This window comes from Mastigoproctus giganteus, chromosome 3 (genome assembly GCF_048544385.1).
Source record: "Mastigoproctus giganteus isolate SK-2022 chromosome 3, ASM4854438v1, whole genome shotgun sequence".
Lineage (NCBI taxonomy): Eukaryota > Metazoa > Arthropoda > Arachnida > Uropygi > Thelyphonidae > Mastigoproctus > Mastigoproctus giganteus.
In genome coordinates this window covers 122,994,877-123,018,335 of record NC_143577.1, presented here as the reverse complement: position 1 = coordinate 123,018,335, position 23,459 = coordinate 122,994,877, and the positions used below count along the sequence as shown (strand labels likewise).

The following is a 23,459-nucleotide window of genomic DNA, read 5'->3' as shown; positions in this document are numbered from 1 at the left end:
CTATTTTGTATCTCTGAATTTTTTTTTCCAGTTTTCCTCATATCACATGATTTATCCTAGCCCAACCAGCACTTCTTGTTGGTTGGGCTAGGATATATTGTCCTTCAGGTGTGGTAGCAGCTATAAGTGGGACAGTGCCACTTGATCCACTCTCTTCCACAAGAAACTTTCACAAATTTTTCAAACAGATCCCCCCTCTACTTAAGGCTTGAATGTGAGTGAATTTACCCTGCTCCACACTCAATGCAGAATGTTCGATATTTCTATTTCTCAAATTCATCTGGATAGGAAGGTGGATCTGTTGAAATTTGGCACCAGTGTAAGTTGGTAATTATTTGTGGTGACACCAGATGGAACCATTCTTGGCCAAAGCCATTACATTGAATTGGGGGACATAGTTTCAATGACATGATTATCAAGATTTTGTTTCCTTTGCTATTTTATTATTATTATTTTTTTGTCTCACTACACGATTTGAACTTCGATCCAATCCATTGCATTGACAAGTACAGGACAATGATGAAAAAAAGCTGGGAGTTAGGGTTGAATTTGAAAGTTTCAGCAATTCTGCCCAGACACGATAGGAGGGAGTATATGATGACAGCCTTGTCAATCAATTTGGCCTTGGAGAGATTGGGAAAGGCTCATGGGGTAGAATTTTTATCATTGTGGTCTGTGCTTGTTAACAGGAGAGATTCCTTCTACAGGGTTGTGATACACTTAAATAGAAAGGATGCAAGAATATTTGCTGATGCTATTGAGGCAGCATTAGGTGGGTTAGAAAACTGCTAGATTGGGAGGAATACACAGACAAAGAGATTAACAGTAGCTGCTGGGAAAGGGATTCTTGCACTGCATCTATTGTAATGAGCAGCAGCCTGGAAAACGAGGTTCTGGGGATTTCAGGGACTGCTGGCAGTCACTGTGGAACAAGTAAATACAAGGGCTGTGTTAGGGTAGCTAATAATAAGAACAGGTGCATGTATATTTGCATGAACAACAATGCTAGGAGCTTAGTAAATAAATTTGATGAATTTGAGGTGCAGGTAAAAACATCAAAGGCGGATATTATTGGGATATCAGAGAAGTAGTGTCAGACAGATATAAGGGATGCAGAATTGGAATTTGGGGAGTACAATTTGTACAGGAAGTATATGAAGGGAGGAGAGGTTACACTTTTAGTTAAGAAACACATAAAATCTAAGAAAGTGTATCCAGTTGATATGGATGGAGACTGCAATGCTGATTCAGTTTGGTGTGACATAAGCACTGCAAAATCCAAATTGAGAGTAGGAGTGTGTTGCAGGCCTAATGACTCTGAGGAGTTTAATAACTTAAAAGAAAAATAGGTGGGCCAGTAAATCAGATTGTCTTATAATGGGGGATTTTAAATTCCCATATATTGACTGGAACTTGTGGATTGGTCACTCATACACTAGCAAGGCTTTTGTGGATTTATTAGATGATTGTTTTCTATAGCAGCATGTTCGAAAGACAACCATTGGGAATAACACTCCTGATCTGATTATCAGTAGTGGTTCTTCATGGATTAAGAATCTGCAGATAAAGGAACCACCAGGTGGCAGTGATTACTGTGTGCTGATATGGGATTTACTAAAAGATGTAACTACCATCAGGGGTAATGGAAAGCTTTTTGGCTTTTGTAAAGGTGACTGTGGTCTGAGACAGTTTTTAAATTCTATACAGAGAGACCAACTGATAACCAACTGACCAGTGGTTACTAACAGCAAATCCTAATTGGAAAGCATTCAAAGAATTAATCATTGAAGCTACTAGGCTATTCATACCAACTAAAAAATATTGTTCAGGTTTAGGCCTAAATGGATGTCAAATGAACTAATGAGACTCGTGACAGAGAAGAAAAATACATGGGATGCATACAAATTATCATGTGACACAGAAACCTATGGTAGATATAAGCTGGTCTGTATTCAGGTCACAAAGGAGGTTAGGCAGGTGAAGGCAGATTGCAAGAAATCTTTGGCAAAGGATGCAAAGAGTTCTTTACTTACGTAAATTCTAGAAGGAAGGGTATGAATCAGATTGCTCCACTTGATACTGATGATTTGACTGTTGATGATCCTGCTCATGTAGGTGACAAACTGAATGGACATTTTGCATCTAGATTTAAACATGAGGAGTTCTCCAGGGAAGGGAATGCAAAAGATGTGTTGAGCTCTGGAGTGAGCTAAATGATTTTGTAATAACTGAGAGCAAATTGGAGCAGAAATTGTTGAAAATAAACATAAGAAACACACCTGGGGCAGATGGAATCTATCCAGTTATGTTAAAGGAGGCATCAAAGGAAGTAAGCGAACCCTTAACCATAATTACTGAAGCTTCCTTGGACTCAGGTTCCCATGGACTACAGATATGCAAATATGAGCCCATGGTCACATTTGCATATAATCTCAAGGTCATATAATCACGGACCTGTTAGTTTAGCTTCTGTTCCGTGGAAATTAATGGAGGCACTAGTAAAAGAAGCATTGCAGGAACATCTAGACAAGGCTGCAGTTATAGTTCAGATACAGTATGTGTTTGTTAAGGGAAAACCTTGTCTGACCAATTTGACTGGATACTATGATGTGGTCACAAAGGAAATGAATGCTAAAAAATAATTTTGATATCATATACTTGGATTTTAGGAAACCATTTGATACTGTTGCACATGGAAGATTACTTTACAGTTTGGAGCTGTTTGTTTGTTATTTGGTTTTTAGGAGCATTAGCAACTAAGGCCATATTGCTCCGGGGATATGGGGTGGTCATTCCCTGACCTTTCCGCATCCTCCATATTTGGTGGGCACTGGCTCGAACCACGGTCTAATCAAGAAGCATGTGCAACGCACTGCTGCTCCTGCCCACCTAGTTATGAAGGCACCTACAGTTTGAAGCAGCATGGTATTAAGGACAAATTGCTGCTATGGATAAAGGGATGGTTGAGTGAGGGAAGACAGAGAGTGGCAATCAATGGACAGTGCTTTTCATGGACTAATGTTATTAAAGGAGTCTCCCAGGATCGGTCCATTGTTGTTTTCTGGTATTTATCAATGATATTAATGAAGGTATTTCGTGCTTAATGTCCAAGTTTTAAGATGATACAAAGGGTGGCAGGGTTGTTAATGACACTAATGACAGTACTCTATTGCAAAATATTTGGAAAAGTTGAGAGCTTAAATAAATTCAAGGTAGAACTAGACAAACATTTGGAGTGAATGGATGGGTGAAATGTGAAGGGTTTCTTTTTTTTTTTTTTTAGCTGATGCCGTATAAGCTTGCTATCTTGCATCATATCGCTCTACTAATGCTAATGTTAATTAGTGGTCCAGCATCACAACCGCTGAGATAATTGCACCCCGATATTATTATTATTGTGTTATTTTATCTCTTCTGATGCGAGGGTTTCCAACCTGTGAAGGGCAGTGGTGCCAAATTCACAGGGTGGTTGTTATGTTTGACTGTTTTTAATGTTGTTTGAGGAACTCTCTGACTATCCTACAGGTGTTTAGGATTGTGACTTTCTGGAGTACTTGTAAGTGTTCTCTGGGAGACCTGTTTCTTCCATGCCTCTTGTGTAAGGAGTTTGGCACCATAATGGTGGTGGACATAATGATCAGGATTGTTGTTAGTTCTTACACATTCCACATCTCTTTAATCTCCTGTCTTAAGTCTGTGTACTTGCTGATCTTTTTCCCATGGGTTTTCTGGAGGTTTATAGTGTTGAGCATTGCTTTGTCAATCAGATAGGTAGCTTATCCCTTCTTTTCGATAAGGGTTAGGTACAGTCTATTATATGGAATTGTCTTATCCTTTAGTATGGCACAGCCTCAGTACAGCTTGTCTGCTGGGGTCTCTATTACAGCCTGCAATTCGTGTAATACAAGTCACTTTCTTGGATGAACTGGTACAGTATTCCTCGTTATTTTCTGCAGTTCATAGTGTTGATTAATTGGTTTTGGAATGCAAGCATGAATCCTTCAATCTCAGAGAAGGGTTTCCCACTCATGAGGCATGCATTAGAAGCCATTTTATCTATGTGGTTTTGATGGAGGTTATTATAGTGTCAGCCATGGAATGTCTTCTTTTGCTATCTTTCAAGTTTCATTTGTTCAGTCTGGTCAGGAGGGGTCTCCCCAGTTAGGTTGAGAGGGGTGGAAACCACCCCACTCAAACTAACTGAGGTTTATTTATAGCCTGGTAGAGTAGTGCTGTGTTTTTCTAAAAATATTCTGTCAGGTAATCTATCGCTTTTTACTGTTAGATTAGCATTAGCATTAGTAGAGGCATATGTCGCAATAAAGCAAGCTTATGCAGCATCATCCAGAAAGGGAAAAAAAAAAAACACTCCCATTTCACAACTCCATTCGTTCGAAATACCTGTCCAGCTGAGTCTTAAATTTATTTAGGCTATCAACTTCCACAAATAGGGATGGAAGTCTCTTCCACCAACCAACTACCTGCTGGCTAAAGGCAAATTTGCGCACATGCATTCAACATCTGTCTTTCCTCAATTTGAATTTATGCCCTGTCAGGTGATTGTTCTGAGCAAGAGGAAGAATCCCATTGGCATTGAGCAGGCTGAAGCCATTCAAGGCCATTCATCACCTCACTTGTGCCTAGCCTCCAGACACTGTAATTTGCAAAACTTAAGCCTCTCTTCGTAAGAGCCACCATTTGTTCCATTCACTAATCTTGTTGTCCTTCTCTGTACTCGTTCCAGCAGCTCTACATCCTTCTTGAAATGAGGCCTCCAAACCTGTATACAGTACTCAAGGTGTGGCCTGACCATTGCCTTATACCAGGGAATAATCACCTCCTTATCCCTGCTAGAAAAATTCCTGTATATCATTGACAAGACACCATGAGCTACTCTTGCAGCCCATCTGTACTGCTCAGAGAACTTCATATCTGCCTGCACAATTACCGCCAAGTCCTTTTCATTCTCTACCACTGTCAGCGTAATAGCACAGAGTTGATACGTTGCTCTCGGGTTACTGTTTCCCATAGGTAGTACTTTACATTTGTCAATGTTAAACTTCATGTGCCACCTCTCAGCCCATTTGCTCAACCTTTCTAGATCCTGTTGCAACAGCATAGCATCAGTAGTTGCAACATCAGTTGCAACAGCATAGTAGTGTCCTTAACAACCTCGCCAACCTTTGTATCATCTGCAAACTTGAACATTAAGCTTGATATACCATCATCAATATCATTTATAAATACAGAAAACAATAATGGACCCAACACTGAACCCTGAGGGACTCCACTAATAACAATGAGCAGTGTCCATTGATTACCACTCTCTGTCTTTTCCCCCCTCAACTATCCCTTTATCCATAGCAGCAATTTGCCTCCAATGCCACACTGCTCCAATTTGTGCAGCAGTCTTCCATATGCAACAGTATCAAAAGCCTTTCTAAGATCCAAATATATAATATCAAAGTTATTCACTGCATCTCCAGTTCTTTTGTGACTGCATCATAGTATCCAATCAAATTGGTCAGCCAAGACTTTTCCTTAACAAAACCATGCTGTGTCCGAGCTATAACTGCAGTCTTGTCTAGATGATTCTGCAATGCTTCTTTAATCAGTGCCTCCATTAATTTTCCTGGAACAGAAGTTAACCTCACAGGTCTATAATTACTTGTAGTAGTAGCAGTGGCATGTGATGCAAGAAAGCAAGTGTATGAGCTTATGCAGCATCAGCCAAAAAAAAAAAAAAAAAAAAAATCACACCATTCCCTCCAAATGCCTGTCCAGTTTCTCCTTAAATTTATTCAACATATCAACTTCCACAACGACAGATGGAAGTTTGTTCCAGCAATTAACCAACCGCTGGCTAAAGGCAAATTTCTGCACATCTATTCTACATCTGTCTTTTCTTAATTTGAATTTATGCCCCCTTAGGTTCGTAATCTGAACAAGTGGAAGGATCCCATCAGAATTCAGCGTGCTCAACCCATTCAAGGCTTTATACACCTCAATCAGATCACCGCGCAGGTGCCTAGTCTCCAGCCACTGCAATTTGCAGAACTTAAGTCTCTCTTGGTAAGAGGATCCCTTCATTCCCCTCACCAATCTTGTTGCCCTTCTCTGTACACGCTCAAGTAAATTTACATCCTTCCTAAATTGAGGCCTCCAGACCTGTCAGCCTTTGATCCTCCTTTGTGAGTTGGGGTCACATTTGCACATCTCCAGTCTATGGGTATCTCCCCTGAGTCCAAAGAAGCTCTCATAATTATGGCTAAGGGTTTGCTTACTTCCTTTGCTCCCTCCTTTAATATACCTGGAGAGATCCCATCAACCCTGGGTGCCTTTTTTACGTTTATCTTCAACAATTTCTCCTCCACTTTACTCTCAGTTATTACAAAATCATCTAGCTCACTGCCAGAGTTTACTTCACCTCTGGAATTCCCCTTCCTGAATAACTCCTCATGTGTGAATGCAGATGCAAAATACTCATTTAGTTTGTTAGCCACATGAGCAGGATCCTCAACTGTTGAACCATCAATATCCAGTGGACCAATCTGATTCATCCCTTTCCTTGTAGAGTTTACATAGGTAAAGAACTCTTTGCTGTTTTTCTTTGCATCCTTTGCCAAGGATTTCTCATAATCTGCTGTTGCCTGCCTAATCTCCTTTGTGACTTCATTACAGATCAGCTTATATCTATCATAGGCTTCTGTGTCACGTGTTAATTTGTATGTATCCCATGCATTTTTCTTCTCTGCCATCATTAGTTCATCTGACATCCACTTAGGCCTAAACCTTGAACAATATTTCTTAGTTGGTATGTAAAGCCTAATAGCTTCCAAGATAAGTTCTTTGAATTAGCTGTTGGTAACATCATCAGTTGGTCACACTATATAGAATTTAAATACTGTCTCAGACCATCGTAGTCGCCTTTACAAAAGCAAAATCCCTTCCCTTTACCATTGATGGTAGTTACCTCTTTGAGGTAAATCCCACTTCAGCACACTGTGATCACCTAGTTCCCCTATCTGTAGATTCTTAATGCATGAAGCTACTGATAATCAGATCAAGACTATTACTCCCTCTAGTTGCCTCCCGAACATGCTGATATAGAAAACAATCATCCAATAAATCCACAAAAGCCTTGTTAGTGTGTGAGTGACCAACCCACAAATTCCAGTTAATATCTGGGAAATTAAAATCCTCCATTATAAGACTCTCTGATTTACTGGCCCACTCTATTTCCCTGTACAGTTTCTTATTATACTCATCAGAGTCATTAGGCCTATAGCACACTCCTACTCTCAATTTTTATCTCCCAATGCTTATGTCACACCAAACTGACTTGACACTGCATTGTCCAGCGATGTTGACTGGCTTCATTTCCTTGGTTTTTATGTTTCTTAACTAATAGCATAAACCCTACTTCCTATCCTGTCTATCCTTTCTGTACACATTCTACCCTCCAAATTCCAGTTATGCATTCCTTATATCTGTGTGACACCAAGTCTCTGATATCCGAACAGTATCTGCCATTGATGTTTTGAGCAATACCTCAAATTCATCAAATTTATTTACCAAACTCTTAGCATTGGTGTACACCCAAAGTATACATGCACCTGTTCCTATTCTTAGCTACCAACACAACCCATGTGTTTACTTGTACCGCAATGAACCTCTCTTATGAAGAAAGGCTTAAGTTTTGCAAATTGCAAATTACAGAGTCTGGAGACTAGGCATCGGCGAGGTGATCTGATAGAGGTGTATAAGGCTTTGAATGGTTTTGAGCATGCTCAATGCCAATGGGATTCTTCATCTTGCTCAGAATAATCACCTCAGAGGGCATAAATTCAAATTGAGGAAGGACGGATGTCGGATAGATGTGCGGAAAATTTTGCCTTTGGCCAGTGGGTGGGTTGGTTGGTGGAACCGACTTCCCATCACTTGTTGTTGAAGTTGATAGCCTAAACAAATTTAAAGCTCAACTGGACAGGTATTTTCGAACGAACGGAGGGGGTGAAATGGGAGTGGTTTTTTTTTTTTTTTTTTTGGCTGATGCTGAATAAGCTTGCTTTCTTGCATCATATGCCTCTACTAATGCTAATGCTAATGACTCCCAGGCAGTGTCTGAAAATATCCTGCATCTTGTTTTTTCAGGGCTTCTGCTCATTCCAATACAGGCAGTGCAACAATCTCTTTCACCTCTGCCAGTGGCTACTGCGTTAATCTATTCGTCTTTGTCTCCCCCCAAGCTAGCAGTTTTCCGACCCACCTAAACACTGCCTCGATAGCATTAGCAAATATTCTTGCACCCTTTCTATTTAAGTGTATCCCATCCCTGTAGAAGCAGTCTCTCTTGTTAACAAGTACAGACCAGGCTGAAAAAAAATTTCTACCCGTTGAGCCTTGCACAATCTTTTCCAGGGCCGAATTGATCGACAAGGCTCTCATCATTTTACTCCCTCCTATCGTGGTCTGGGCAGAATTGTAGAAAACTTTCAAATTCAAACCCTAATTCATGGAATTTTTTTCAACAGTGACCCTATACTTGTTAAGTAATTCCACCAGTCCTCCTACTCTTAATATCATTAGTGCCAACGTGTACAACCATAGCAACCTTTTGTGCCTTGAAAGATGATATCTGCTCTACATAGTCAACATAGTCCATCAACCTTTGCCCCTGGCAGACATACCCTGGTCCTGTTCCACCTATCCTTTTTACATAGCATTTTTCCCCGTTTCCCTGACAATAGGGTCACCACCTGTTGCTCGATTAGGTCTAAAAAAGTCCCTTTTTCCTTCTTCCCAACTGATGATCAGTTTTCTCCACTAACAACTTTTTGTGGTATAGATGGCTCTTGGTTATCAATGACCTTGTCTTTTCTTACCATCTCCACCAGCTTACTGTTATTCCATTCTATGATCCCACGGAATATGTTAGCATTGGGGACAGCACAGGTATTTTATGACTTAAACCAGCATTCCCTTCAAACAGCTTTGTTTTTGGGTAGGCTTCTGAATCTGCGACAATATTTTTCATCAGCCAGGCCTTGATCTTCCTGTGCCCTAACTGCCGAGTCTGCATGAGCCCCAGGTATTTGTAGGTCTCTCTCTCTCCCAGTCATGTTTTCAAACACTTTTACCAGTCTGCAGCTGGTAGTTCTGGACGACTAATTTCCCCTAATGCAATCTGTGGTTTCTTCCATTTGTTTTAGTCCCAAATTCCATTCCATCCTGATATCATTGCTGAATTCTTCAGTGATCTGGAGTAAACTGTTGGGGTTGTTTTCTCAATTGCTGCATAGAGCTTAATGTCATCCATATACATCACTTGGGTGGGAGAGAGAGAGAGAGAGAGAGAGAGAGAGAGAGAGAGAGAGAGAGAGAGAGAAGAGAGAGAGAGAGAGAGAGAGAGAGAGAGAGAGAGAGAGAGAGAGAGAGAGAGAGAGGAGAGAGAGAGAGAGAGTACAAGTTTTTTCATTCCTTCTTTGAGAGTATATCTGTACTTGATGTTTTTTGAACATGGTGGTTACTGGATTGAGTGCTAGGACAGAATCACAGTGGGGCTTGGATCATCTCCTTGAAAGATTTTCTCTCCTGATTAGGATTGGTGTGGGTGTGATGTTTCTTGACCTTAATGAGGAAAAATCCATTTTTGCCATGGTTGATGTAGGTTTGTGGTGCTTCTTTGTAGGCTTGCTCTAGAACTTGGCATCAACAGTTAATTGCTTCTTGCATCCTTTACTCCTCCACTTTTTATCCCTTGTTCTGCTCAGCCATGATGTTCTGGCTCCCCTGATCAATTTTTTTGTACATTTGGGAGGACAGGTGATCTGCTTGTATTTTGCCAGTTTTGTTGTATTTTGGTCCCTTGGATTTTTAGGTATGTGATTTCTCAAGTAAGAAAACTCTGGGTGGCTTATTATCTGGGGGGAACTGCTCTGCTAGGTGCTTGTGTGCTTAAGTAAAATTCTTGTACCTGTAGCTGTGAATGTTATCTAATCCTGGTATTTGCCTGTTATGGGACTTTCCTGACTACCTGTTGAATTTCTTCATCAATAACCCATTCTATCATCTCTTGTATGTCCTTGGTTTTTTTGATGTGAAAAACATCTTTAGTGACACTTAACAATGGAATTGAATGAAAATGCGAGATGGAAAACACTTACATCGTTGCCAACTGGTCCTCTTATTTGTATTGTTTTCTATCTGTATTATTGCATTCAAATATTTTAATTGTTTCAACCATAGTTTCCTGCAGTAGTAATTTAGAGTTACTATTTAAGAATGCCACAATACAAATATTTCTGAGTATACAAATGTGGGCATAAAAACGTTACATCGTTCCGAGTGTGTCATGCAAGAATAAAAGCTTAAAACCAATGAAGAAGCCTCCATGTCGATAAAAGAACAAGTTCAAAAACATAGAGGAATGAGAAAAAAAATGCAGAGTTTAATAAAGTCTGCTTCTCAAGGGGACTAAAACCATCAACATCACATCACAAAAATTACATTCAAGAAATTCCTAAAGATTTTGATCAAGAAGATTTGAGTTCAAATCTTCTCGAATGAATTAGCTGAACCGACCAGACAAAGTATACTGCAACAACAAGCTTCGATTTCTTCATCCAAAAAGCCTATTGTAGAACCTCCACAAGTAGTCGAGTATGAAATCATTTACAAGAACATTGAACATGAGAGTAACACCTATAAAGAATTTGAAAAAAAATTTCTGATAAATCAATCAAATCCAGCTGTTTGTGATTGATTGTGCTTTCAAAATGACGTAAAATTGTGCATTCCAGGGAGTTATGTACTTCCTTAAAATTTTCAACAGCAGATGTAATGACTTTGAAGGCTTGTAATACTTGTCGGGCATCTTTCAAAAATTAGTTTTACATTAGCATTTGCAAGGGCACATGATGCAAGAAAGCAAGCTTATATACTTGCTTTCTTGCATCAGTCAAAAAAAAAAAAAAAAAAAACCTTATTTCACCCATCCCCTCGCTCCAAATGTTTGTCAAGTTCTGCCTTTAATCTATTCAAGCTATCAACTATCAACTTCTACAACGACAGATGGGAGTTTGTTCCGGCAATCAACCACCTGCTGGCTAAAGGCAAACTTCGGCACATTTATTCTACAACCGTCTTTCCTCAATTTGAATTTATGCCATCTCAAGTGATTATTCTGAGTAAGAGGAAGAATCCCATCAGCATTGGGCATGCTCAAGCCATTCAAGGATTTATATACCTTAATCAGATCACCTCACATGTGCCTAGTCTACAGATATTGTAATTTGCAAAACATAAGCCTTTCTTCGTAAGAGCAGCCCTTTGATCTGTTCACTAATCTTGTTGCCATTCTCTGTACTCATTCCAACAGCTGTACGTCCTTCCTAAAATGAGGATTACAGACCTGTATACAGTACTCAAGGTGTAGCCTGTCCATTGCCTTATACAAGGGGATAATCACCTCCTTATACCTGTTAGAAAAATTCCTGTATTTCATTTGACAAGACACCATGAGCTATTCTTGCAGACTGTCTGCACTGCTCAGAAAACTTAATATCCGCTGGCACAATTACCTCCAGGTCCTTTTCATTCTCTACCACTGTCAGTGTGGTACCACAAAGTTGATACATTACTCTGGGATTACTGCTTTCCATATGTAGTACTTTACATTTGTCAATGTTAACCTTCATTTGCCACCTCTCAGCCCATCTGCTTTACTTTTCTAGATTCTGTTGCACCAGTGTACTATCATTAGGGTCATTAACAACCCTGCCAACCTTTGTATTGTCTGCAAACTTGGACATTAAGCCTAATATACCATCATCAATATCATTTATAAATACAGAAAACAACAATGGACCCAACACTGAACCCTGAGGGACTCCACTAATAACATTAGTCCATGAAGAGCAGTGTCCTTTGATTACCACTCTCTGTCTTCTCCCATTCAACTATCCCTTTATCCATAGCAGCAATTTGTCTCCAATGCCACACTTCTCCAATTTGTGCAGCACTTTTCCATGTGTAACAGTATCAAAGGGCTTTCTAAGATCCAAATATATGATATCAAATATATATGTTATTCTTTGAATATAGTTCCTTTGTGAATACATCATAGTATCTAATCAAATTAGTCAGACAAGACTTCCCCTTAACAAACCTATGCTGTGTCTGAGCTATAACTGAAGTCTTGTCAAGATGATCCTGCAATGTTTTTTTAACCAATGCCTCCATTAATTTCGCTGGAACAAAAGTTAAACTAACAGGTCTGTAATTACTTTTCTCCCTTTGATCCTCCTCCTTTGTGGATTGGGGTCATATTTGCACATCTCCAGTCCATTGGTACCTCCCCTGAGTCTATGGAAGCTCTCATATTTTTAGCTAAGGGTTTTCTTACTTCCTTTGCTGGCTCCTTTAATATGACTGGATAGATTCCATCCACCCCTGGTGCCTTTCTTATGTTTATCTTCAACAATTTCCCCTGCACTTTACTCTCAGTTATTACAAGATTATCTACCTTACTGCCAGAGTTTAATACACCTCTAGCATTCCCCTCCCAAAATAACTCCTCATGTGTGAATGTAGATGCAAAATATTCATTTAGTTTGCTAGCTACCGAGTAGGATCATCAGCAGTTGAACCATCGATATCAAGTGGACCAATATGATTCATCCCTTTCCTTCTAGAGTTTACATAAGTAAAGAACTCTTTGCTGTTTTTCTTTGCATCCTTTTCCAAAGATTTCTCGTAATCTGCCTTCGCCTGCCTAACCTCCTTTGTAACTTGGTTACAGACCAGGTTATACCTATCATAGGCTTCTGTGTCACATATTAATTTATATGTATCTCTGTCACATGTTAATTTACATGTATCTCTGTCACATGTTAATTTATATGTATCTCTGTCACATGTCTAATTAGTTCATCTGACTTCCATTTAGGCCTAAATCTTGAACAATATTTCTTAATTGTAAAGCCTAGAAGCTTCCAAGATTAATTCTTAGAATGCTTCCCATTTTGAATTTGCTGTTGGTAACATCATCAGTTGGTCCCACCATACAGAATTTAAATACTGTCTCAGACCACTGTAGTCACCTTTACGAAAGCAAAAACCCTTGCCTTTACCCTTAATGGCAGTTACCTCTTTGAGTAAATCCCACTTCAGCATGCTGTGATCACTGCCACCTAGAGGTTCCTTTATCTGCAGATTCTTGATGCATGAAGAATCACTACTGATAATCAGATCGAGAGTATTACTCCCTACAGTTGCCTCCCAAACATGCTGCTGTAGAAAACAATTATCCAATAAATCCACAAAAGCCTTGCTACTGTGAGAGTGACCAACCCACAAATTCCAGTCAGTCAATCTCTGGGAAATTAAAATCCCTCATTATAAGACACTCTGATTTACTGGCCCACTCTATTTCTCTGCACAATTGCTCATTATAATCATCAGATTCATTTGGCCTATAACACACACCTACTCTCGTTTTTCCTTTCCCAGTGCTTATGTCACACGAAACAGACTCAACATTGCATTGTCTTCCATCATCAATTGGATGCACTTCCTTACATTTTATGTGTTTCTTAACTAACAGCATAACCCCTCCTCTCTTTCTGTCCTGTCTATCCTTTATGGGCACATTGTACTCCACAAATTCCTGTTCTGCACTGCTTATGTCTGTGTGACACCATGTCTCTGATATCCCAAGAATATCTGCCTTTGATGTCTTGACTAGCACTTCAAGCTCATCGAATTTATTAACTATACTCCTATCATTGGTGTACATGCCAGTATACATGCACCTGTTTCTACTCTTAGTTACCCTAACGCTCATGTATTTACTTGTTCCACTATGACTTCCAGCAGTCCTGGAAGTCCCCATTGCCTTGCTTTCCAGGCTGCTGCTCAATTGCATTTCAATAGAATTAGTGCTAGAATCACTTTTACCTCTGCTAGCTGCTACTGTTAATCTATTTATCCGTGTATCCTCCCCCCAAGCTTGCAGTTTTCCGACCCATCTAACTCTGCCTCTATGGCATCAGCAAATATTCTTGCACCCTTTCTATTTAAGTGTATCCCATCCCTGTAGAAGCAGTCTCTCCTGTTAACATGCACAGAACAGGCTGAGAAAAATTCTATCCCTTGAGCCTTGCACAATCTCTTCAGGGCCGAATTGTTCGACAAGGCTCTCATCATATACTCCCTCGTATCGTGTCTGGGCAGAATTGCATACACTTTCAAATTCAACCCTAACTCATGGCTTTTTTTCAGCATTGACATGTACTTGTTAAGTAATTCCGCCGGTCTTCTACTCTTAATATCATTAGTACCAACGTGTACAACTATATCACCTTTTGTGCCCTTAGCAACGGTTTCATTTATCCTGTAATTCCACCTCATCTGCCTGGGTGAGTGACATCTTTAGTGACAAAGCGACTTATTTCTCCTCGTATAGCGTTCTTGCAAATTAGACAACTAAGGCATGGATTTTGGCCAATACGGAATTTTTGGCCAAGTTATAAATATTCCTGGAAATGTTAATTCAGTGGTCAATCATTTGCCTTGGATGATGATTACTGCATTAACATTAATATCAAATGTAAGAAAATTCACAAATCAAGTTATGAAATGGGCTTAGTTCATAAAAGAGATATAAAAGTTTGGCTAAATTATCTACTTACAACTTCTTTGTATTTTCTGCATGATATTGAGATTGACGAAGCATCTTCGATGAAGACATGCAACATGATGATGTTCCTACCCGTGATGAAATGAGTGAAGCTATAACTACTGAAATAAGTTTAGTTGCTCAACAACTAATTCCTTTGTGGAGCAATGAAAAATATTTACAAATAGCTCCTGGTGAAGGAAATGTTCCACAAAGCTAACTTTTTGATGAACATGCTGAAGAATTGTCCTTTCCAAGCCTTGGTCAGTATCAAGAGTTTAAAAATAATTTAAAAGTTACACAGTTCACAATGGTATCATGTGAATTTCGTTGTTCACATTGGAGTGGAGTGATACCATATCAACTTTGTTATATGGCCATGAAAATAATGAGACTAAGAACTCGAGATTCGCTAACAGTTACTTTTAAATATTATTATTATTAGCCACATGATGCAAGGAAGCCTGAGGCTTATGCTGCACCAGCCAAAAAAAAAAATTTGCAAAATTACCCAGAGAGAGAGAGAGAGAGAGAGAGAGAGAGAGAGAGAGAGAGAGAGAGAGAGAGAGAGAGAGAGAGAGAGAAGTAGAAAGGAATCATCAAGAAAGAGAAGAATGATGATATCCAGCTCAGGACCATGGGTTTGCATAGCCCATACTCACCAGATGTGAGCCCCTGGGGTTAATATGTTGGAAAAGACAGTAAGATCACCAAAGAACAATTCAAATCTGTAAAATATGTCAATAACTGCACAGTAAACAATTTAGCATTTTAGAAATTGATTCCTAATTCAACTTATAACTAGACACAACATAAAAGATATCTGTTTGCGATGATCAAAGAATTGTGTAAATCTATGTTCTTCTTAACTTTGAGTGCAAACAAAACTAGTTGGTCTAAATTGCTAAAAATTTTATACAAATTATAACACGATTGTTTGGGTATTCCTGACGATCAAGCAGACGCTCTTAATTTTATGGAGAATTCAACATTAGTTAATGAAGATGCCGTAATGTGTGCGATTCATTTTAATAGATTTGTGGATCGTATTTTAACTTTAATTAATTCAGTTTAAGATTTTAACTTTAATTAATTCAGTTTAAGATTTTAACTTTAATTAATTCAGTCTAAGATTTTAACTTTAATTAATTGTCTAAGATTTTAAGTCCATTTTAACTATATTACATCATCAACTATTTTAAATGGATCAAATTTCAAAATAATGGCAGTCCTCAAGCTCACATTCTTTTGTGGGTTAATAATGCTCCTAAAGAACCTATCAGAAACAGTGTGAATGTGACAATAGCTATGATAAATGAGCTTGTGTCTGTTTCTTCTACAAAAACCTCTGGTAACATGGAACTCCAACTCATAAACATACTGTTACTTGTTTCAAGAGGATCTAAGCCACTATCAAACAGATACGTCGTTTTGAAGCTGCATTTATGCTATCATGATCTACAATGATTTTAATTCCTATGCCAAAATCAGACACTCCACGAGTCAAATATAATGCCAAATACAAGAAATTGTGAAAGAATCTAAAGGACAACTAATGTACTAGCATCAGTCATTTCTTTAAAGAAAATTGCATTCATTTGGAAACGTATTATGTTGATTTACTTTGAGCTAGTATTACTCAGTCTTTCTGAAACAAGAAGCTCATCAAAAATGGCATAACCCTTCAATCCTAATGTCTTTAGCATTTGAAAGTCTAACAAGGACATTCAATTCATCATTGAAGAATATTCCTGTGCTGCTTTATGTTATCAAATACACGAACAAGACCAATCGAGGGATTACCAATTTACAATGTAAAATTATTTAAATTTTGAATGCACATCCTGAGTTTGACATTGGTTAGATTACAATAAAATTAAGCACTGACATGCTCAACTCTGTCAAAATTACTAGTCAAGAGACTGCTTGGTATTTGCTTCATCAACTGACATACGAGAGTTCAGTTGTTACAACTTATATATCTAGTGTGTGGTCTATTCAGCGACAGTGTAATAGAAAATAAGATGAGGAAATGAAACAAGAAAAAACACAGGTACACAATTCTACCGATATTTGGAAAGCAAATTAGCATTAGCATTAGTTGAGGCACATAATGTAAGAAAGCAAGCTTATACAGCATCAGCAAAAAAATCCCTTTCCATTTCACCCATCCAGACAAACTCCAAGCATTTGTCTAGTTAAACTTTCAATTTATTTAAGCTATCACTATCCACAACTCCAGATGGAAGTCTTTTCCAGCAATCAACTACCCACTGGCTAAAGGCAAACTTCCGCACATTTATTCTAAAACTGTCTTTCCTCAATTTGAAACTAGGCCCCCTCAGTTTCTTAATCTGAGCAAGTGGAAGAATCCGATCATAATTTAACCTCCTCAAACCATTCAAAGCCTCATACACCTCAATCAGATCATCTCAGAGGTGCCTAGTCTCCAGATGCTGCAACTTACAGAACTTAAGCCTTTCATGGCTACAGCACCCCATTCTTCCTCTCACCAATCTTGATATCCTTCTTTGTACTGATTCTAGCAACTCTACATCTTTTCCTAAAATCAGGTCTCCAGACCTGTATGCAATACTCAAGGTGGGGCCTGACCATTCCCTTATACAAAGGTATAATCACCTCCTTGTCTCTGCTAGCAAAATTCCTATATATTATTGACAAGAGTTCATGACCTGGTCTGGCATCCCATCTGCGCTACTCAGAAAACTTCATATCTGAGTGCACAATTACCATCCAAGACTTCTTCATTCTCCACTTCCTTGAGTGTAGTACAACACAGCTGGCAAGTTTCATGTGTTATGGCTACCCATATTTCATGTATATGGCTACCCATACTTTACACTCGTCAATTTTGAATTTCAGTTGCCACTTCTCAACCGATCTGGCTCACTTTTCTAGATCCTGTTGCAGTATCATACTGAGTTTACAGTCATTAACAATCATGCCAACAATTGTATCATCTGAAAACTTCTCAACCGATCTGGCTCACTTTTCTAGATCCTGTTGCAGTATCATACTGAGTTTACAGTCATTAACAATCATGCCAACAATTGTATCATCTGAAAACTTGGACATTAAGCCTAATATACTTTAATTGATATTGATAAAAACACAAAACAACAATGGACCCAGCACCGAACCCTGGGAAACTCCACTAACAACATTAGTCCAAGAAGAGCAGTGTCCGTTTTTTACGTCTCTCTGTCGTCTCCCACTCAACCATTCTTTAATCCATTGCCACAACTTACCCTTAATGATATACTGTTCCAATTTGTAAAGCAGTCTTCCATATGCAACGATATCAAAAGCTTTCCTGAAATCCAAGTATATGATATTAAAATTATTTTTTTTCATTGAGTTCCTTTGTGAGCACATCATAGTATCCAATCGAATTGTTTAGACAAGACTTGCCCTTAACAAACCCATGCTGTGTCTGAACTTTTACTGCAGTCTAGTTTAGACGACCTTGCAATGCTTCTTTAACCAGTGACTCCTTTATTTTGCCCAGAACAGAATTTAAACTAACAGGTCTATATTTATTCGTATCACCCTTTGAACCCCCTGTGTGAATTGGGACCACATTTGCACTTCTTCAGTCCATGGGGACCTACCCTGAATCTAAGGATGCTCTCATAATTATAGCTAGGGGTTTACTTACTTTCCATGTTGCCTTTCCATATCCGAGACATGGTGTCACACAGATATAAGGAATGCAGAACTGGAATTTGGGGAGTACAACGTCTACAGAAAGGATAGGAAGGGAGGAGGGGTTATGCTATTAGTTAGGAAACACATAAAATCCAAGGAAGTGAAGCCAGTCGACATCGCTGGACAGTGCAGTGTCGAGTCAGTTTGGTGTGACATAAACATTGCAAGATCAAAATTGAGAATAGGAGTGTGTTATAGGCCTAATGACTCTGATGAGTATAATAGGAAACTGTACAGGGAAATAGAGTGGGCCAGTAAATCAGAGAGACTTATAATGGGGGATTTTAATTTCCGAGATATTGACTGGAATTTGTAGGTTGGTCACTCTCACACTAGCAAGGCTTTTGTGGATTTATTGGATGATTGTTTTCTAAATCAGCATGTTTGGGAGGCGACTAGAAGGAATAATACTCTTGATTTGATTATCAGTAGTGATTCTTCATGCATTAAGAATCTACAGATAAATGAACCACTAGGTGGCAGTGATCACAGTGTGCTGAAGTTGGATTTACTCAAAGAGGTAACTACCATTAGGGGTAAAGGGAAGGGTTATTGCTTTCGTAAAGGCGACTACGATGGTCTGAGACAGTATTTAAATTCTATACAGTGGGACCAACTGATGATGTTACCAACAGCAAATTCAAAATGGGAAGCATTCAAAGAACTTATCTTGGAAGCTACTGGGCTTTACAAACCAACTAAGAAATATTGTTCAAGGTTTAGGCCTAAATGGATGTCAGATGAACTAATGAGACATATGGCAGAGAAGAAAAATGCTTGGGATACATATAAATTAACAAGTGACACAGAAGCCTATGATAGATATAAGTTGATCTGTAACCAAGTTACAAAGGAGGTTAGGCAGGCGAAGGCAGATTATGAGAAATCTTTGGCAAGGGATGCAAAGAAAAACAACAAAAAGTTCTTTACTTATGTAAACTCTAGAAGGAAGGGGATGAATCAGATTGGTCCACTTGATATCGATGGTTCAACAGTTGATGATCCTGCTCAGGTAGCTAACAAACTAAATAAATATTTTGCATTGACATTCACACATGAGGAGTTATTAGCGAGGGGAATGCCAGAGGTGTATTCAACTCTGGCAGTAAGCTAGATAAGCTTGTAATAATTGAGAGTAAAGTGGAGCAGAAATTGTTGAAGATAAACATAAGAAAGGCACCTGGGGTGGATGGGATCTATCCAGTTATATAAAAGGAGGCAGCAAAGGAAGTAAGCAAACTCTTAGCCATAATTATGAGAGCTTCCTTGGACTCAGTGGAGATACCCACAGACTGGAGATGTGCAAATGTGACCCCAATTCACAAAGGAGGATCAAAGGCTGACACAAGTAATTATAGACCTGTGAGTTTAACTTCTGTTCCAGGAAAATTAATGGAGGCACTGGTTAAAGAAGTACTGCAGGATCATCTAGACAAGACTTCAGTTATAGTTCGGACACGGCATGGTTTTGTTAATGGGAAGTCTTGCCTGACCAATTTGATTGGATACTATGATGCAGTCACAAAAGAACTGGATGCAGGGAATAACTTTGATATTATATACTTGGATCTTAGAAAGGCTTTTGATACTGTTGCATATGGAAGACTGCTGGACAAATTGGAGCAGTGTGGCATTGGAGGCAAATTGCTGCTATGGATGAAGGGGTGGTTGAGGGGGAAGAAGACAGAGAGTGGTAATCAATGGACACTGCTCATCGTGGACTAATGTTATCAGTGGAGTCCCTCAGGGTTCAGTGTTGGGTCCATTATTGTTTTCTGTATTTATAAATAATATTGATGATGGTATATCAAGCTTAATGTCCAAGTTTGCAGATGATACAAAAGTTGGCAGGGTTGTTAAGGACACTACTGACACTATGCTGCTGCAACAGGATCTGGAAAGATTGAGCAGATGGGCTGAGAGGTGGCAAATGAAGTTTAACATTGACAAATGTAAAGTACTACATATGGGAAACAGAAACCCCAGAGCAACGTATCAACTCTGTGGTACTACACTGACAATGGTAGAGAATGAAAAGGATCTGGGGGTAACTGTGCAAGCAGATATGAAGTTTTCTGAGCAGTGCAGATGGGCTGCAAGAGTAGTTCATGGTGTCTTATCAATGATATACAGGAATTTTTCTAGCAGGTATAAGGAGGTGATTATTCCCTTGTATAAGGTAATGGTCAGGCCACACCTTGAGTCTGCATACAGTTCTGGGGACCTCATTTCAAGAAGGATGTAGAGCTGTTGGAACAAGTACAGAGAAGGGCAACAAGGTTAATGAATGGAAGAAAGGGTTGCGCTTACGAAGAAAGGCTTAAGTTTTGCAAATTACAGTTTCTGGAGACTAGGCACTGGTGAGGTGATTTGATAGAGGTGTATCTAGCGTTGAATGGTTTGAGCATGCTCAATGCTGATGGGATTCTGCCTCTTACTCAGAATAATCACCTGATAAATTCAAATTGAGGAAAGACAGATGTAGGATAGATGTGCGGAAATTTGCCTTTAGCCATCGGGTAGTTGGTTAGTGGAACAGACTTCCACGCCTTGTTGTGCAAGTTCGTAGCCTAAATAAATTTAAGGCTTAGCTGAACAGGTATTTCGAACGTAGGGAGGGATGAAGTGGAAGTTTTTTTTTTTTTTTCTGGCTGATGCTGCATAAGCTTGCTTTCTTGCATCATATTCCTCTACTAATGCTAAAGGAGTGGTTATTTAGAGAGAAAAATTCCATTTAAAATCACCATAAAACATCATTTCCTAATTATATTAATAGATTAATAAGGATGTGAAGGATATGTATTTAGTAGATTAATTACATCTCTTTTACCATTTAGCACCATATTGAGTTAGAATTAGAACACTCTTACTTTCTTTCATCATACAAGCTCTCCTCCATCTTGTTTCCTTCCCAATGGACTGGGTGAAATATCCTGGATTACTTAGCCCATAATATTTCTTGGCTCAACTGTTTGTTGTAGATGAATAACTCCCACTGCAAAATTATACATGAATTTCCCATATTACATGCTCAATTAGCTACAATAATAAATGTGTTTTTTTCTCAAACCTTATTATCATTCCGCTGGATAGAGAATGAGTACATAACAGAGAATAAGCATCAAGCTATGTATTACAATAGCATATATCAATATATGCATTGCAAATTCCCACAATTTCTTTCTTTCTTTGGGGCACAAATTATTGTCTTTTGGACACAACCTCCTGGCTTCTAAAATATCCATCAAGATCAAAAATCCAACTGGCCTCAAAATGACTTTAACCACGCATTGAGGTAGAATTAGAACAAAAATACTTACTTTTATTCAACTATAGCACTTATCTTTTTTTTTGTTTCCAGCATTTTTTTTTTTTTTTTTGTTCTTCCTTATTAGATTCAATACTGGAACACCAAAATCTCCTGTTTCTACACCTCAAATAATGGACTAGAAACAGGAATATTTCCTAATTCTTTGTTGATATAAAGCAATGTTCCTGATTGTTATCACTATTTCAGACTCTGTTTCAGTTTCTTTCATCATTAAATTGTTCCCCCTCTATTCTGTAGTATAAAACATGATAACTCCAAGCTATCGTCACACCTTTTTTTGTAAAAGGGTTCGACATTTTATTACTTTGGTTCTTGTCCTGATTTTTTTAAAAAAAATTCTCATCAGAAGAATATTATTTTTAGAAACACTGTTCACAAATTAACAATTAGGTGAAAAAGTAAAATAAATATAAATCTTCCGTCATTTACTTTCAAATTAATTCTGAATATATATGTAACTTCTTACTTTCAATATTTCCAAAATGATACGAATAACAGCTGGGGAGATAGTAATGTCTAATCGATCTCTAGAGTCGACAATAATATATGTTGACCACTGTGAAGTTGGTAGATCTTCTAGAACAGAATCCACAGTGTCTTCTAAGGTTTCAGAAAAAAACACATTTATTATTTTATATATCATACAACACAACAATACAATATATGTAGCAATTTAATTCATGTACCATAAAAATGATTCTTAATTTTCTTTATTTTATTTTATTATTTTTTTTTCTCAGGTGTTCAAGAGAACGGACAGAAAATTAACCAAAGACTAACTTACTGGAATTTGAAACTATGAAGCAGAGTGTATTATGAAATGTTTACCATGTTGAGGAAATTATGGGCAAAGCTGATAATATAAATGCTATATAGAAGAAAAATTTATGTCATACACACATCATACATAGACTTTTAATAATTTCATGATTGCAACAGCTGGAATATGGAGCCACTCTTCCTTCAATTCAGTCACCACTGTAAAATGTTTAGCAGCAGGGGTGTGAAATTGGGCTTGTAAGTACAGATTTTGCACTAAAATAGAGCAAGTGAACTCATTACAGACAGGATAATCATTGCTGAAGAGGAGTTCTTTCAATTCACAACACATGAAAAGAAGTTTATTCAGTGAAAGTGGGGGTTGCTACTGTTTTGAGAAAGTATTGACACATCAGTTGCTGTAGTTAAAACATGCCTGTACTCATGGTATACATTTTTAGATTGGAATGCAAGTGTATATAATTCTACAAACTGAAGGAGACTTTTTGTAATGATGTTACTGCTTTCAAAGGTCTACTAAGGCCATTATGTGCACATCTGTAGACTGCTTGTGAGGCAAGTCAGTTAATGTAGCAAGCCATATTAGCTCCAGTGGCATAGCAAGGGAGGGAGTGGGAGGGCAGTCTGCCCCAGGCACCAAACAGAAAGAAATGCCATGACTTGAAAATGTAAGAAGGAAAGTATGAGGCAAATTGCTGCTATGGATGAAGGGATGGTTGAGGGGGAGAAGACAGAGAGTGGTAATCAATGGACACTACTCATCGTGGACTAATGTTATTAGTGGAGTCCCTCAGGGTTCAGTATTGGGTCCATTATTGTTTTCTGTATTTATAAATGATATTGATAATGGTATATCAAGCTTAATGTCCAAGTTTGCAGACTATACGAAGGTTGGCAGGATTGTCAAGGACACTACTGACACTATGCTACTGCAACAGG

The 23,459-nt window shown here is 38.5% G+C and overlaps 1 protein-coding gene across 1 annotated transcript in view; it reads right to left on the bottom strand.

Moving 5' to 3' along the window:
• Positions 1-23,459, bottom strand: part of LOC150088255 (intermembrane lipid transfer protein VPS13A-like) — a 3,009,916-nt gene that overhangs the window by 1,321,189 nt on the left and 1,665,268 nt on the right. Inside the window, exon 45 of the mRNA XM_090370087.1 lies at positions 22,207-22,340. Coding sequence (XP_090226213.1) covers positions 22,207-22,340 — 134 coding nt within the window. The remainder of the gene's footprint in view (positions 1-22,206; positions 22,341-23,459) is intronic.